The sequence below is a fragment of the Barbus barbus genome (genome assembly GCF_936440315.1).
Source record: "Barbus barbus genome assembly, chromosome: 18".
Taxonomy (NCBI): domain Eukaryota; kingdom Metazoa; phylum Chordata; class Actinopteri; order Cypriniformes; family Cyprinidae; genus Barbus; species Barbus barbus.
The window spans coordinates 11,008,138-11,025,147 of NC_136746.1; the positions used below are offsets into that span (position 1 = coordinate 11,008,138).

Genomic DNA, 17,010 nt, shown 5'->3' on the forward strand with positions numbered 1-17,010 from the left:
CATTGTTAAATATGCTGATTGCAGAATGGAGATCAGAATAGGAGCAGACTAATGCTCAATACAAAATACACATTTCTGAATATGCATGCAAAAGGAGTTCTTTTTTTAAAAATCGTACATATTGCTCTATTACCACCACCATTTGGAAGTGAAGAACAGCGCAAGACTATGATGTAAACACTTGTAAGACCAGGCTAGTCTGGAGTGTGAGTGGAAACACACACAGACCTTTTTATTAGAACAAGTATTTATTTTCATTAAAATAACCAAAGGCTTTTCTCTCACTTTTTTTTTTTTTAAAGAAATACAGAAATCAGTTTTTAAATAATCCTTATGAAAAAACATCACTCTGAATTTAGTCTTTTTTTGAGGAAGACTGGATTGCTAACAAAATAATAAAAATACACTATATTCACTCTGTACTCAAACCTACTGATGCTTAAACATCCTTGGAACCCACATAAAAAGTTGACTCTTATTTAAGCCCTTGCTTTTGCTGTTATAGTAGTATTTTCTGGATAAAGATGCCCCAGATTTTCGGCAAAGTAAAAAAAAAAATGCAAAAGATTAGACAGCAGCATAAAGATTAGATCCTAAAAACTATCAGTGTGCACATTAACCATATATAGATAATACAAATAATAACTAATGAAACCTGTGGACATAAAAATATATTCTCATGGTCTCATTTTCAGAGAAACAGAGGCCTAACATTCAATAAGACATCCTATATCTTAAAAAAGAAGAATCTTATAAAAACTAATTAAGGACAACTGGTAAATGCAAAACGCATACACAGAATATATATTATAAACAAGATGTAAACAACTACATGCATGACATGTGTTACTGAAAGATCTTATAACAATTAATAAATGTACAAAACCCCACATAGTATTTATACATGGATGGAAACAAAGGTGCGGTGTAAAATTCTCTCAAAATGACCTGAGAATATTTCTGTTCTTTCTCAGACCCCTTTTCTCTTTCATCTCTTACAGCTCTTTATTTTTCTCTAACAAGTCCTCAAGCTTCTCTAAAGCCTCAGTGATTTCTTCTACAGGTATGTACTTTCTGATTTATTCATGAGGCTCTTCATCTTTTAGAAGCTCCTCCTCTCTGTTCATGAGATCATCATCATCCTCGTACTCCAAGTCTTCATGAGTTTCAAAGAGCTCTTCATCAGATATTGGTTCAAACTTTCTATCATCCTCTAGCTTCATCAGCTGTTGCTTTGGCTCACCCTTTTCCTCCTCTACATCACCGATGTCCTCCACACAATCTTCATCATCTCGTCTGATCTTCTCCTTACTCTCCTGAGGCTCAGGTTCCTCACACTCGGAGTCTTCATGAGTATCTACGAGCTCTTCATCAGATATCGGTTCAAACTTTCTATCATCCTCTAGCTCCATCAGCTGTTGCTTTGGCTCACCCTTTTCCCCTTCTACATCACTGATGTCCTCCACACAATCTTCATCATCTCGTCTGATCTTCTCCTTACTCTCCGGAGGCTCAGGTTCCTCACACTCTGAGTCTTCATGAGTATCTAAGAGCTCTTCATCAGATATTGGTTCAAACTTTCTATCGTCTAGTTCCATCATCTGCTGCTTTGGCTCATCCTTTTCCTCCTCTACATCACCGATGTCCTCCACACAATCTTCATCATCCCGTTCGGTCTTCACCTCACTCTCCAGAGGCTGAGGTTCCTCACACTCTGAGTCTTCATGACTTTCAAACAGCTCGTCATCAGATATTGGTTCAAACTTTCTATCGTCCTTAAATTTCATCAACTGTTGCTTTGGCTCATTATTTTTCTCCTCTTCATCACTGATGTCTTCCATACAATCTTCACCATCCCGTTCGGTCTTCACCTCACTCTCCAGAGGCTGAGGTTCCTCACACTCTTCCTCTTTGCTCTCAGCATCTTCGCCTGACTCTGCACCGCTCCATTCTGTGGTCAGAGTTTCTTCTGCACTCTCTGAATTGTCTTGTGATTTGATGCACGACTTGCTTTGAGGACAGCTGGACACCTCATCCTCTGGTGGGGGCTTCCAGTAATCATACAGCTTTCCCTGTGAATTACACAAGAGGCCTACTGAAGCGGAGTCCACTCAATAATGAAAATTCTGTCATCACTTACTCACCCTCATGTTTCAAACCCGTATCACTGACTATCATGGGTCACACTGTAGTTTGGGGACCAATTCTTCCTATTAACTACAATTTTTGACTCAAACTCCTAATTTGCTGCTTATTAATAGTTGGTAAGTTAGTTTTAAATTTTATATATGGGGTAGGTTTAAGGGATCCAAAATATGGTCATGCAGAATAAGGCATTAATATGTGCTTTATAAGTACTAATAAACAGTCAATATGCTAGTAATATGCATGCTAATAAGAAACTAGTTAATATAGTGAATTGGTCCTCTAAACTAAAGTATTAACCTTTAATGAAACACAAAAGGAGAAATTTGGTAGAACGACATTTGGCTGCTTTTACATGCAGTTTACAGTATGATGAAAGTTGTACATATGAAAACTATATTCCAAGGAGAATATAGTTGAACTTTTGCAACACGTCTTTTCACTGAATATCTTGACATTAGCTCCAGCTTATGTTCATGAGAGATATAGTAAAACATCAACAAGATTCAATGAACAAATTGTTCAGAACGGTGTTTGATCAACTGATTCATTAAAGACGTCAAGATTTTCAGTGAACAACAAACAAAACTATCAAAAGACTCAGAAAAATAATGCAGAAGTCATACGTACCACTTTTATGATACATTTATGGTGCTTTTGAAAGCTTTTTCTTTAAGCTAAAAGAGTGACCAGGAAACGCTTCATAAAATTCCTTTTTTGTTAAATAAAAATATACTCATCAGGTTTGGGAAAACCAATAGGTCATACTTTTTTTTGCAATGTATGGCTGTTCTAAAAAGACACAATCAATGAAAAAAATATTCTTGTATAATCAAAAAATACCACTAATTCTTCATGTTAACTCTACCTGTGATCTTTCAATCACAATGCTTTCCTTTAAATACAGAGCTTATGACATGGACTCATGCTGCTTAAATTCTGTAAACAAAATGAGGCCTTCAAAGCCAGTCAAAAGTGACAACAGCTTATATCAGCATCAGTTAACAGTATTCTTGCATTCTTCAGTTGACTGTATTTTTTCACATTACCTCCTGAGGCCTCGATCGTGTTAGAAGCACCTGCCACTTGGTGTATATCCTTGCCACAAAGTCTTTCACCTACAGAAGAAAAGCCAATCACTCTGTCAATAAAAATGTGAATCTCTTTTGATATAAACAGAACAAGGATATCTCAGAGAACAGAATGAAGCTGCTCTTCACCTTGCTCCTATACAGCATTTTCTCACTCTCCCTTATGTCACACTTAATGTGCTTCTCCAGCTGAGAAGAAAGACTCTGCAGATCGTTCTGGCAGTGAAAGAGGGCTCAAGTTAGAATAATTAAGCAAAACAATTGTGATATAAAACAATACTGACAAGACAAAGACTAAGGCACAGTCAGATGTGCCTTACTTTATTGAGGGAATCAATTAAACCTGTCGCAGTAAGCTTTTGCTGTGCACTTGGGATTTAAAGCAGCAAAAACAACATTAGAAATTTGGAAGTTTGATTCAAAAATTAATTCAAAGATTTGTTTATAATATATTATTTATTTGGCCCGCCAGTCATCATCACAGAATAAGCCCCTCTGAGATGATTCAGGACCTGAGAAGTATTCTTGGGTTTATTCTGCCATAATGACCATAACTTACTCAATAATAGTAGTGCATTTATAAACAAAAATTATTATATATCAATATTCCTTGTGTTCATGTAGTGAACAACAACCTTGATATTATTTAACAATGTTTTACTATATTTTACTCTTAAACATATTAAACCTATTAGTAACAGTGACTGATGATTGCCATTCCAGAGAACATACACAAACATTGACATATACAGGTTTCAATTATGCAAGAATGCGTGGTACCAGAAGACAGAGTGGGGCTGTGTCCACTGACAGGGTCTTTCTGTGACTGATTCATTAACACTGCTCCTTTATAGCTACACTGTAAAATCTATTCACAGAGCATCTTGATTCTTCTGGATCGACCCACAAAAATCTAATTTCTAAGTCCATCATCAATAATTCTAGTGGATGAAAAAGCATACATCAGACCAAACGTAAAAACGGCATAACAATGACAATTAAGATACATTGAGAACGGTATTGGAATTGGATTGTAACTCCCTGAAATGTAATCAAATTGTGAAGATTTCCTCCCTTACTATACTATAATATTAAAACAGAAATTGGACACTTACTCTCTGAGCTGAAGGTAAAAACTCAAAATTGGAGGCTTCATTTGTCAAAGTCAAAAGGCTGTAGCAGAGGTAATATGCCTGTATGAAAGAAGATCATTTATCAGCTTATTAAACTCTAAGTGGTTTTACTGTATCACTCTTGAATATTAAAAAAGTAATGATCCAATAGCTCTCAGCCCTCAGACGACTTTTTGCTTACTTGTTGGTCTAGATTGGCATCACAATCTTCTGCTCTCCTTGCAGACCTGAGGCCTTTCAGTAGGGATGAGGGACGCATTTGAGGTAGGAAAGGTTTCAGCTCAGACAGCTGGAAAAATAGTGATAGAACAGTGCAAATCTTCAAAAATGAAAGTACTTTGACAAAAGCTTGGCCAGCCAAGTGTAGTCAGTGGATGATACACCTGTGTAATTGCACTCATCACAAACCATAAAGCATCTATAGTACTAAACTGTCTGAACATTGAAAAGCCGCTAATATTCTATAGATTATCCTCACCTTAAACTCTGTCCCTGAGGGTTTGTAAGTGCAGGTGTGATTCAAAAGCTTTGAGATGATAGACACACTCAGGTGTCGTTTTAATTGCCTGTTAAAGAAATAGCAGATTTTTACACTTAATAGTAAAAAAAAAAATGTAGTAGAATAAATATTTATATTGCATTACAGGGTTTCACTTACTTTCCACGTCTGCTATCTGGAAGAAGATAAACGAGTCTCCTGAGGTTGTGATGATCTTCTGACAAATCAGTCAGGGTCTGACAAGCTTTAGATATCTACACAGAAAAAAAGGAAATCTGTGTTAAATGTGAGAAGATGATAAACAGTTAGTTTTCTGTTTTAACTGTGGAGCACAAAAGAAGAATGCACTCACTTTTTCATTATACTGTATAACACTGAATTTTTGGCAAGTAAATGATGATAAAATGTTCCTTTTTGGGCAATATGAATATTAAACACACTCTTTCTGACCTGTATATCCCAGTGTGCGATATTTTTAAGCAGATTCTGGAGCAGGATGCTTAAGTGTCCAGTTGGCAGCAGCTGAAAATGAGTCTCCAGTCCAATTCTACACACCACCGCCAGAAGCAACAGCAGCTCCTCATCAGTGTACGCTCTCGGACACAATGCAGTACACAGGGAGAGGTACTGAACACATGAAGAAAAAAAATACAGGCTCAAATTAGACTGACACTTACTATTGCATTTAAAGCTAAATTATTGTTAAACAAATGAAAAATCCCCTACTACTCAATACACGACAAACACATTCTTAAAATACTCAGCTTACGTTGAGAACACTCTCCAAATTATGTATTGGTAAAGTGCCATTGTCTTTCATGTCAGCTATCACTCGGTCTTGGCTGGTTTCTTCCGGCTGAAAGCTGTCTCTGCCAACATATACATATGCATTAAAATACCAACTTAGCATTTTTATGAAGCTGTTGGTATAATCACGGCTTATGTCAAATATGCTGAATGACAAAAACTAGTAAAAAAGTATAATGCTGCAGACTGAGAGGTAAAAAACTCACAAAAGGTCTCCCTCAGTAAAAGGGGGTTGCAGAGCCTCCAGAGGGAACAGACTGATGAATGATGCCCCCATGTTCAGGAAAACCAGAGTGATGTCCCGAACAGAGGGTACCCACACTTTAAAACTTTGGCTCTGGTGTTCAACTATAACACAACAGTCAATTTTAGTGCTTTATCAGTTGTAAAGGAACAGCATATTTGGCCATTATGAGGTCTTTCAAGCATACCTATGTGTTGAGCAGCACACAGAGCAATGGTTTGCAAGGACTGCATGATGTGTGAGGAAATAATTGGGTTTGGGTAAACTGACATCATCTGAAAAAGCATTATAGTTATTAGCTGTACACAAATGTTGGCTATTGAACTATATGAGTTGAGTCTGCAAAGTTGTATGCATGTCGGGGTACTAAAAGCATAAGCTCTCATGAAGGTAATCCAACTGTAGTGTATAAGTTTTGGCAGGTTTAAAAGTAAATGTCCCAAGGGTATACAGGTTTCCCATGAGAGAATATAAAATGGTGTGAATAAAATGCAACGAGTTAAATAATTATCATAGTAACTGCGAACCTAAAACTTCAATACAACCATATAACAATACAATAAAAAACATATTACCTAATACAACTCATAAAAACTGATCAACAGATGAGATCGACATGAGACTACACATACAGTGGCCCCAAAAAGATCAAAATATCAAACCATGTAGCATTCATATATTATTAAGTGTAGATTAATTGTCCATATTTTTTGTTCCACTGTAAAGTACATCCATGTGTTACTACTGACTGAGCACACAGTGTTTTGCAGGACAGAAAATACGAGGAAAGAGGGTGGTTTTACCTGGAAAAGCCAGAGTGTAACCTCAGGCTGACAAGGGAAAGAAAAGTAGGCTTTCCTCAACAAGCCAGCACTGATCAGAGACAGCACATTCTCAGTACGGGCCCTATAGAGGATGAAAACAAAAGGCTTATATTCCAAAGCGTAATAAAGTAAACTAATAAAAAACACCAAGCCCAATTGCAAACGAACATAACAGAAAAAAATCTATGATACTACATTTGATATTGGGTTCAAGGTGTCATCAGACAGGTATCATCTATTACTAAAATGGAAGGATTAAATCAATTTGTTTATTTCCCACTTTTAAAAAAATAGCACATTTTGACAACATAATATTTAAAGCTTTTATCATAAGCAAAAACTGAAGTTTAGAGAAAACTAAAAATGGCTTATGTTGGCAGTCTTACTGAAAGAGGATTTGTTGTGATTTGTTATGCGGAGTCACAGTAATCTTCCTCAGGTCCAGCGTCTGGTGGTTGAAGAGTCGACCAAATCTAGCAGGCAGGAATACTTCCTCTCCTGGGTGGATGTCCCTGATGGCACATGAGGCGACAGAGAACCTTTGCAAAAATTCCCTAAAAAAAGAAGTAAACAACATTTTTTTCAGAGGCTGTCAAAACAAGACGAAATAGCATATATATTCTTGCACATATATTCAAACTCCAAACTATTTTATTTAAATTGACTGCCATAATCTACTTTCAAACTATATTGAAGCCTTTTGGTGTTTTAAAGACTGGATTTAAAAAAAGCAATGATGAGACTGAAGCCAGCTATTAAGCCAGTATGGACAAAATACCTTTGCTCAAGTGAGATGTCTTCCTCTTTACTGTCACTGTTCTCATTCTCATCTAGATTCAGCAGATCCTCTTCACATGACTCAAGTAACTGTCTCTCCAACTCTTTTGACCTGTGTAGTCAAATGAAAAACAAAGTGTGTCGAGTAATTATTAAACATTTATCAGGGTGAGACTGCAGGATAAATGCATCATGATCTGTCTCAACAAATTCTGCCATGGCATAATCACAGGTCTGTGAAACTGACAGTCGGAATAAACAATGTCCATTTGACACACCCAAAGTGTTACTGTCAGCCAGAATGCCTGGCATTAATACACCAAATGTGAATTAGGAATACAATTTTACTTTTTCTGAAGTAAACAAGTATTGCCGCTGGTGGTTTTCAACACATAACTATTGGTTCTAGGTCAGCAATTCTCAACCTGAGCTCCAAATATTGGCCTTCAAATATTGTCAGACACAGGAGGGCCTTGGAGTCCAAAAGCTTGAGAAGTACTGTTCTAGTGTGTCTGGCAAGTTGCTTAGTGTTTGAAGTCAAAATAGTCCACCTTATGTATGACCTAATACTGAGATTCTTCTGCCATTTAATTGTCTGTCAGGCAAAAATTAGGCAAATCAGGTTTTCAGACCAACCTCTTATATTGTTCCTTCTCTTGCAGCATCTGCTCCAGTGTATTTCTATAACTAACGGCTTTGGTTTTCACTGCCTCAGGCTAATACAGATGAAAAAAATATAAAAAGAAACATAAGTGTTTGTCAAAGTCAGGCCTGTCAAAGAGTGATTAATGACACATGAGGTCATGACATGTTTTCTGAACATCCTTAAACTTACTGCTGCTTTTGAGACAGGTGTGTTGGGCTCTGAAAAAGCATCTTTTTCAGGAGTAACAGGCACATGGTCTCTCCGACTCATCAGCTTCTCTAGAGACGGCAGCGGCTCATCTTCATGACCACTGCTGCTGCTGCTCAGACTGATATTGCAGTGCTCTCTCAGCTCATCGCCGGAGTCATCTCCCAACTCAATATCTAAAAGATCTTTCCACTGGGGGCAGCACTTCTGTTCTCTTGATCCTTCTACTTTCACCAACACAGCTGGGGCAGGCATGATAGCCTTGGGGCTGCGTGACTGCTCCACTTTCAACTGCGTTCTTTCATCAGTTTCCATCTTACATGAACTGGCTTGTTCTGCAAAGCTGGGTGATCTTAGATCGGGATGATGGGGGGACGAGACAATTTTAACACTCTCCTTATGGTTGGAAAAGGGGCTTGTTTGTGTGCAATTTTCTCCCTCAGCATTAGTTTTTTTATTATGAATTTTGGGTGATGGTAAGCAACAGTCTGGTGTCTCGATACTGTCGAACGTTGTGCTCGACTTCGGAGAGACTTTGTGCAAATGCGGTTGGCTGGGTGGAGCTTTGGGATTTTTGTTGGCATGTGCCACCATAGTGTCTTTTGGCTCTGCAGTCGTGGGTGATCTACTGAGTTGAAATGAGTTAGGTTTGTCGCTCGCCGTGTTTGAGTCCTTACATGGTTTAAACAGCGACCTGGGGAGGGAGGGCGGAAGTCTCCGTTTGTTGTTGCTGTTTGGAAAAGATTTAGGGGACTGTTTTTCTTTTATAGTTATCACAGACTCATTGCAGGACACGAAAGCACGTTTGACAAACTTTAAAGGCGAGTTTATAATGGAGGAGCTGGAGGTGGGTTGGAAATCAACACATGGGCGTTTCATTTCCTTCTCACTGTCTGTACTACATTCCCTTTTTCTCTTTGCAGATAGGGACATCCTGCCCTCTGTTGGCAAAAAGTTGTATTTGATATAGAAAGAGAAACAGCCGTTTTAAAAGTTACAAAATAAAAAGCTGGGCAAGATCAGTAGTACAACAAAGAGTAATAATTCTTACCTGGACTAGTCTTGGGGTGAGGGGTGCTTAATTCCTGTAACACAATCAATTAAACTAGGTGAAAACATGTTTGACATCCATAGTCACTGGAAAAAAGGTGGCACATCATACATAAAATTATTTTTATGTATGAATTAACAAAAATATAGAGCTTGACCTGTACCTTCTGTACGGACATGTTGCTACAATGGGAGGTTTTGTGGTCTCTATTCTCCAGTCTATTTTTTTGCTGATCAGGATGGCGGATGATCCGCTCCCCTGTGTTAACTGATGCTTTAGGTCTCTGCTGGAATAAGCAGGAACTACTCCTCTCAGAGTTACGCCTGGAGTGAGTATAAGGAAGAGAATGTCTCTGGACCTTCACAGCATCTGAATGAAACAAACCTCCTCCAAGCTGAACACAGAACATCAGAGGATTGTGAAGTTAGAAAACAATTCAAACACCAACCACAAGCTATAACAATTTTGTAACAAAATCTAAATGATAGTGTTCCCACATTTTCAGAGTAATTAAATTCCAGTACTTTGGGGCCTTTCCAGACATTAAAAAAAAAAAAAAAAAATCATCTTTGATTATGACAGATGCATTATTGAATAATTCAGATTTACCAACAGAACCCAACTGATCGATTCACAGAAAAGAACAATCTTGAAAGCTCACAAAGTGGAAATTACAATGAAAAGATTTATTATACACAATATCAAGATATAACTGATAAAACATTTGGATCTTAGCATGAATAGGGAAAAAAAATTCTTTAGATTAATCTTTACTCATTTCAATGACTTTACATCCTGGAAAACCCCATTTTATAATTCCATAATATTTTTCATGACCGCTAAAGCCCTAAAGTTAATCACTATATCAATATTAACTTAAATCTCAGGCGGTACAGCAATTATTTATTCAGTCATGGAAAGTCATGGAAATTAAATATTAAAAGTTATAGCAATTTTTGCATTAAATTATTTTCTATTTATGCTCAGCTTTAAAGTATTTCAACTGTTATATCTTGCTATTGCACAAAATAAAACAATTTGTCAAAGGATCGAATTCAATTTGGCTGAAAAAAAGTTGGGGAATCCCTGCATTACAATACTCTTAGAAATGTGGATAATAACTTTAAAATGCGTTAAGAACGAATTAATAGTTGCATTTACCCTCAACTTTTCATTCAGCTTCTTACTGAGAGCATAAGAAAATTCTTTGTTTCTGTTGTAAGAACTGGTCCTCTGCAGTATGTCCTTTTTAACCTTGGAATTGAGAGAGCCATTCTTCCTGGAGTTAATGTTGCCATTATTCGGTTGTAGTTTTCTCACAACAACTTTGCAATTGACAATACTGTCCTGTTCTGGTCTCTTGTTGGAGGCTTTGAGTGCAGCCGAAGTGGACTTGTGCTCCAGCTCAGGGTTTTTGGTGGGCAGGATGCATTTAGGCAGTGAGTTCAAGAGGTTTGGAGTCTTCTTAGAAGGTTCAATACGTGGACTACTTGACACAGGATGCGGTGTGGCAGCTACATTGTCACGTCGCGGAGCACCAAGTGGAATTAATTCTTGCACTTAAAATAAAGCAAACTCATTGTCAGACATTCAGACAATAAGTGCAAAAGCAACTTCTTCATCATTATATTATCATGGCAGCGGAATCACCTCGCAAACCTGTATTAAATGTTAGTGCATGCTTATTACAGGGTTCCCACACCATGGTTAACTTCAAATTCAAGGACCTTTCAAGAACTTTCCAGGTGCAATACTCTCAAATTCAAGGACTTAACGTGGGGACACATTTCAAGTGAGAGCAAGGTTACATCGTGTTACCTTGTAAGATACATTGTTACAGTTTTCATGTGTCAAACACAACTATTCAAAAAAGCATTGGTTTTTTTGGCCTTATGACAGAGATCTGATATTATAAACTGAAGAATATTCGGTACATTCTATACTGCATTCTAAAATGATCTGATATTAACTTTTGCATGGATTTTATTGAAAAGCGCTTAGGCTCATGTAGCCATAAGTTTTAGGATATATGAATATGCTTTTAAGTTTTTCTTGCCTCATGGGTTTACATTATCTTAACAAGCAAAGCAATTCAACATTACATTAAATCAAATATTTGGGCAACAGATTATCATAAATGCTTTTTATGTGTATTGAACACTACGTCTTGTGAAACTTGTGTACTTCAAACTCATGCAATGTACAACACAAAGTGCCTCACGCGGGAAACACGTAACGTAACACGTACATGCGCGTAACTAACATAAATCAAGCAAGCTAGCATGCATAGGCCACAAAGTGTTGGCAAAATAACACATTACAGAATAATATGGAATTTTTTCCAGAAAACTTCTTGCACAAAATAAATTCAAGCACTTTCAAGGACCTGTATCTATGTATGTTTATTTTCAAAAACTTTCCAGGGTCTTGAATTTATTTTATTTTTTTTTCAGATTTACAAACTTTCAAGGATTTCAAGGACCCGTGGGAACCCTGTTATTAAGATTATTAGCTGGCACAAATCAGACTGACATGCAAATATGAAAGCGCATTGACATCAGTTGGTTGGAATATACTAGACGACTTATGCACAGATTTTTGTCCCGACCTGCAGTCTGGTGGAGTCGTGGTTAGTCGCCAAAAGTCAGAGCCAGTCTGCAGATTTTGGCCAGTTGGAGTTGACTGATTTTGCAGAAAATCACAGTGTATGATGGGCACAGAATCCAATTTGTAGCTTTAGACTATGATTCGATCCAGTCGGAGGATCAAGCATGTTTGTTATTTTGGTCTGATTTTAAAACACGTTTTCATCTGTCGGTCATTTATTGTATGATGGCTAGTCTATTGTAATTTTCGTGCAATCGTCGTGCAATGCATTCCAGCCTTGAGTCTAGAAAACAGGAGGAAAAATCCACAAGCCGATGTATTACCATTGTGCCATACCGCAGTATAAGCCCACAAGCAGATCAACAGCGGCCCAACACACCAAGCATCCCTGTACAGTATATACCACATATAATCTCACCCATAGAGGTGAAGCGCTGCTTGAGAAAACTTGACATTTTATTCTGAAGAAACACAGACTGGTGTCTTTAAAAAGTCTTCTGAGTGATCTGTACAAAGTGAGACGTATTTGTCAAGTGTTAAAACAAGTGAACTTACATGTGCGCATGCAAAATAGCATTTGTTTACATAACCAAACCCTGTTTTGAGAAATCTGTGCCATTACAACACACCCCACATATTACAGTAGTTTAATAGAAATAAATGACAGTAACAGATGACATTCAACAGACCTGTGCTACATGCTTCCAGTTTCCTATCAGGTGGGCGAGTGTCTGTAAAAACAAAAACAATGGTATTGAAATCCCATTTGTATTGACTTTTGGCTTTCACTACTTGTACTTTGTAACTGAAATGTATATGGGCGGGAACAGAAGCTAACGTTAGTATGCTAGTCTTGAGAAACGAAACTATTAGCAAGTTGGCAGCAGTTGAAGTCATCGAAATAGCCTGTTTTAGCCGAAGTGCTTGATGTTTTATGACAAAACCTTCCGTGAACAATAAGTTACACAGAAAGGCGACCGTCTATCGGAAGACGCTGCTAGTCACAAGACGCTCTTAAAGCACGAGGCTTCACCGACTACACTATCAAACGAAAACAAGAAACTCTAACTTTACAAAACTTGATCAATTCTGACTAAATGTTATGTAACGTTATACATAGTACATTTAGCAAGTAACGTTACACTAGTAAATCAAAATTGACTAGCTGTCAAACCGCGTGAGTGGCGGTGACTTTACCATACGCGTCCGTTTAACTTAGTTCTGAAAAGAGTAAAATATATATATATACATAACAAAATGATATGCGTTGCGTACCAGCCATTGTAGAAATTCATTTGATCCCCTCCATGATGAACGCGCTGCTGTGTTTGTGGGGAGCCGCCATCTGTAGGAAGGAGGAGCGAGAGAGTGCTGTAGTTCACGGACACGGCCGCTAGAGGCGCTGTGCGCATTCATGACGTTATTCTTACAATATCCTAAAAATACCATTTATTTCTTTATTTGTTTGTTTGTTTTCTTAGCTTGTTTGTTTGTTTGTTTTAGCAAATTTGCTGTTTTACATAAAAAAATAGTTGCATGTTTTCATGATAGCACTGACTGGATGGATGAGTTTAGAGAAAGTGTTCATTTTAATGTTTAGGATGCCTACACAAGAGATGTGACCACACTAGCAGTATAGACATGAACGAGTCTTCTGTGTTAACCCTGTAAAGCCTGACATATGAACAGTCAGATTTATTTATTTATTTAATAGGGTAGTTTTACAGACCTTTATATTTATTTATTTATTTTTAAGTTTGCATATGTTTTTTTTTTTTTTTTGGGGGGGTATTTTATGACCCATATAGTATGATATAGTGGGAAGAATAATAAATCTGTTTTATTAAGAGGCTCAAAGTGCAAAAATATGCAATTTAGTGCAGACGCTGTTGTTTTATGATTAACACTTATATGACTAAATAGTAAGACGAATTTCTAATACTGAGACTTTTATAACAGGATCAGACTTATCCATATAATTAACAGTTTTCACTCATCTCCTAAAAATCATAACAACTAATGATATTTAAAAAGTTTTATAATCAAAGCTCTTTAGTTTTGGGGGGTCAAAATATATAATGCAATGCAATATGATGACTGAACTTTTTGAGTTATTTGGCATGTGTTAAATTGTAACTAATTAATTAACTAATACAGTTATTCTTACTTGGGGTGGTGATGGCGCAGTGGATAAGACACATGCCTTTGGTGTGAGAGACCCGGGTTCGAATCCACTGTGAGACACCAATGTGTCCCTGAGCAAGACACTTAACCCCTAGTTGCTCCTGAACTTTTTGAGTTATTTGGCATGTGCAACCTCTGACATATATAGCAATTGTAAGTCGCTTTGGATAAAAGCGTCAGCTAAATGAATAAATGTAACCAAAAAAGCATGAACTGTCAATCAGAGGGCAGGGGGCGAGTAGAGAATTGTGTAGGACGGTGTTTTTTTTTGAAAGTTTGATCGTGTTAATAATTTAGAGGCTTAGAAATGTATGTGTCAATATGATACAGCAGGCTCTATAGGGTTAATACTTATCCCAGTCTGCACAGCAAATAACTATGAGTCTGTGTATGACCTTATTCTCAGATCACTGAAATGTTTGTATAAGTGATAGTTCAGTCAATTTTATTTTCTTTAAAAATAAAGCTTCTAAACACTGTCAGTCTCCTCTCTATCTTAATGATCAGTGTTAAATGTGTTTGTCTCAATCGATCAGATTGTCCACCGCTGGGTTTGGAGTCTCTGATGATCAGTTGGAGTCATCCTCGTATTTGAGCGTTGGGCTCGGTCCTCATAGAGGACGCCTTAACATACAGGTCAGCCCGCTGTGTGTTTAAGAAGATTTTGAAGGTATATTTTGATGTGGCATGTTGTGAATTTGCAAACGTGTGTTGCGTGTAGTCTGGTCTGGAGGATGATGATGAGTATGACGGAGCGTGGTGGTGTGCTGGGTGGAGGATCAGGAACAGTGGTTGCAGCTGAATGCTCTCAGACCAACACTCTTAACTGGCGTCATCCTCCAGGGCAGAAACTCTATCTGGAGGTCGGTGTGTGTCTTTGATCTTCATCATCATCATCACTGTCATTATTCATATACACATTATTTTATTAGATTTCTTGCAAGGCAGTGGTACTCTGTTGAAATTACTCTGGTTATTCTTTTTCTACAACTAATCAGCTCCAACCATTTAACACTCAAACTTTGTCTGGTAGATCATTTCAACCATAGGTGTGCTAACCATTAATATGTCATTATAATATATGGTATTATTGGAATTTACTTTATTTACTTTTATTTAGGCCTATATTATTAAGTATTTTATTACTTTATGTAACGATGTAACTTTCACAGTTCTCTTTTAAAATAGTTCAAATAGTTTGGTTTTAGCAACCTATCGTGAAAAACAATTGTGCACTCAATTGTATTGAACGTTCACTTTTAGTGTACTTCAAAACTTAAAAGTATATTTTATAAAAACTGTACTTGCAGATAATGTGGTATTAATTAAATAAAAGGCCACTTAAATTTACTTGACGTTTCTTAAACTTAAGTACCCTTTTAAAAAGTGCACTTTGTAATAATGTCAAATTAAATGTTTTACTTTAAAGTACATTTTAAATCACTGTATCTAATCTTTTATCGTGTTTTAAGGAAATACAGCACATGGAAAGTACTTGATTATAATTTTTTTATTTTTTTATTCCGTAGCAGAAACAAGCTTCCATACTTGGCACTTCCTTATAAACAGTATGTGTACTTATAAAACCCTTTGGGTATAATGAATCCCTCTTGTTTGACTAAGAAAGCAGCAGAGCTTTGAGCACTTTCAGAGGTTTCTGTACCCTCTTACTGTTTGTTTTATTTGGACTCAGAGTGGAAGTGAGATTTAAGGGTCACATTAATTCAACTTTTCAATAGTCTGGTAGTCTTTGCCGTACAGATGAGGACATATTGTGCACAGGGGAATCAAGGTCAAGTAGATCTGAAGAATGTGAGCACTTGCTGTCAGCCGAAGCTCCCTGCGCCGGGGCCCCAGATAGAAAAACACAGCAGTGAAAGAGCAGAAAACAGATTAGAAATTAAATTCACACTTCATCAGATGCAAACTCAAATATGAAGAAACGTAATAAAAGAACACAAACGTAGAATTCTTTTCTGTGGATTCATCCTGAGATAGTTGTTTTTGTATAGTATACAGAGTTGTTCTGTATAGTTTTCTAAAAATATTTCTATATGTTTTTTTTTTTTACTTTTTCTCACAATTCTGACTTTTTTCCCAGCAGTTCTGAGAGAAAAGCTGAATTGCAAGATATAAACTATACAAAAACTGTCCAATTACTTATGGTCCCTTGAAAAGGGGGGAGGTACATATTAAAGAGCTGTAATTCAGCTCAGTGTGTGCACTTTAAGTCCATATTCATTATGTAACTTGAATATGTTTTGGTCAACAGCTAAAATAATAAAAATTGTGCCTGTGTCCAAATATATATGTATAATTTTGTTTTGGCAACTAGCTTTTGTAAAATACATTTGAAAATATTTTACTTCAGTTAAACTTTTATTTCAAGTTTTCAAGTAACTAAATGTTTTTTTTTTTAAATGTTTTAGTTAATTATAATAACCCTGATATACAATCAGAACTCGCAATTCCGTCTGAATTGTGAAATAAAAAGTCACAATTAGTATTATTTTTTAATCCGTGGAGGAAACAAACAACCAAAAAAGTCAGAATAAACTTAGAATTGCAAGATGTGAACTCGGAATTGTGAGAAAAATTCTGAGTTTATATCTCATCATTTGATTTTTTTTAATTCTGTGGTGAAAAAAAAACGGAAAATTGAAAATGTACTGAAAATGCTTTTCTTGTTTTCGTTAATTATAATAACCCAGTTATGTCTCTAAATCACTATGCCAAATAAACTACATTACAACATTTAAATTATGTTGTTAATATTGAAAATAATAATGTTTTCC

The 17,010-nt window shown here is 36.7% G+C and overlaps 1 protein-coding gene across 3 annotated transcripts; it reads right to left on the bottom strand.

Annotated features, from left to right (window-relative positions):
• Positions 1-653: 653 nt before the first annotated feature.
• LOC306884742 (SMC5-SMC6 complex localization factor protein 2-like) lies at positions 654-13,393 on the bottom strand. Of its 3 annotated transcripts, XM_079440910.1 has the most exons (22): positions 13,307-13,393; positions 12,721-12,762; positions 12,450-12,537; positions 10,586-10,983; positions 9,588-9,818; positions 9,425-9,458; positions 8,356-9,314; positions 8,157-8,236; positions 7,522-7,632; positions 7,130-7,297; positions 6,723-6,825; positions 6,107-6,194; positions 5,882-6,023; positions 5,638-5,737; positions 5,319-5,495; positions 5,028-5,122; positions 4,848-4,935; positions 4,551-4,658; positions 4,352-4,429; positions 3,366-3,452; positions 3,195-3,263; positions 654-2,072 (listed from the first exon to the last, which is right to left on the bottom strand). In XM_079440910.1, exons 3-22 carry the CDS (start codon positions 12,484-12,486, stop codon positions 1,080-1,082), a joined length of 4,146 nt encoding a protein of 1,381 aa, XP_079297036.1. In that variant the 5' UTR covers positions 12,487-12,537; positions 12,721-12,762; positions 13,307-13,393; the 3' UTR covers positions 654-1,079. The 3 variants fall into 3 exon arrangements, with proteins under 3 accessions (XP_079297036.1, XP_079297035.1, XP_079297037.1); XM_079440909.1 differs by lacking the exon at positions 12,450-12,537 and having other exon boundaries at positions 13,307-13,380; XM_079440911.1 differs by lacking the exons at positions 10,586-10,983; positions 12,450-12,537 and having other exon boundaries at positions 9,588-9,747; positions 13,307-13,383.
• Between the last annotated feature and the right edge of the window lie 3,617 nt (positions 13,394-17,010).

Coding starts and splice junctions, on each gene's coding strand:
- LOC306884742 (XM_079440909.1), bottom strand. Junction 10,984..12,720: donor ACTGGAAGCATGTAGCACAG/GTCTGTTGAATG, acceptor CTTTATTTTAAG/TGCAAGAATTAATTCCACTT. Junction 6,024..6,106: donor GTGTGCTGCTCAACACATAG/GTATGCTTGAAA, acceptor GTTGTGTTATAG/TTGAACACCAGAGCCAAAGT.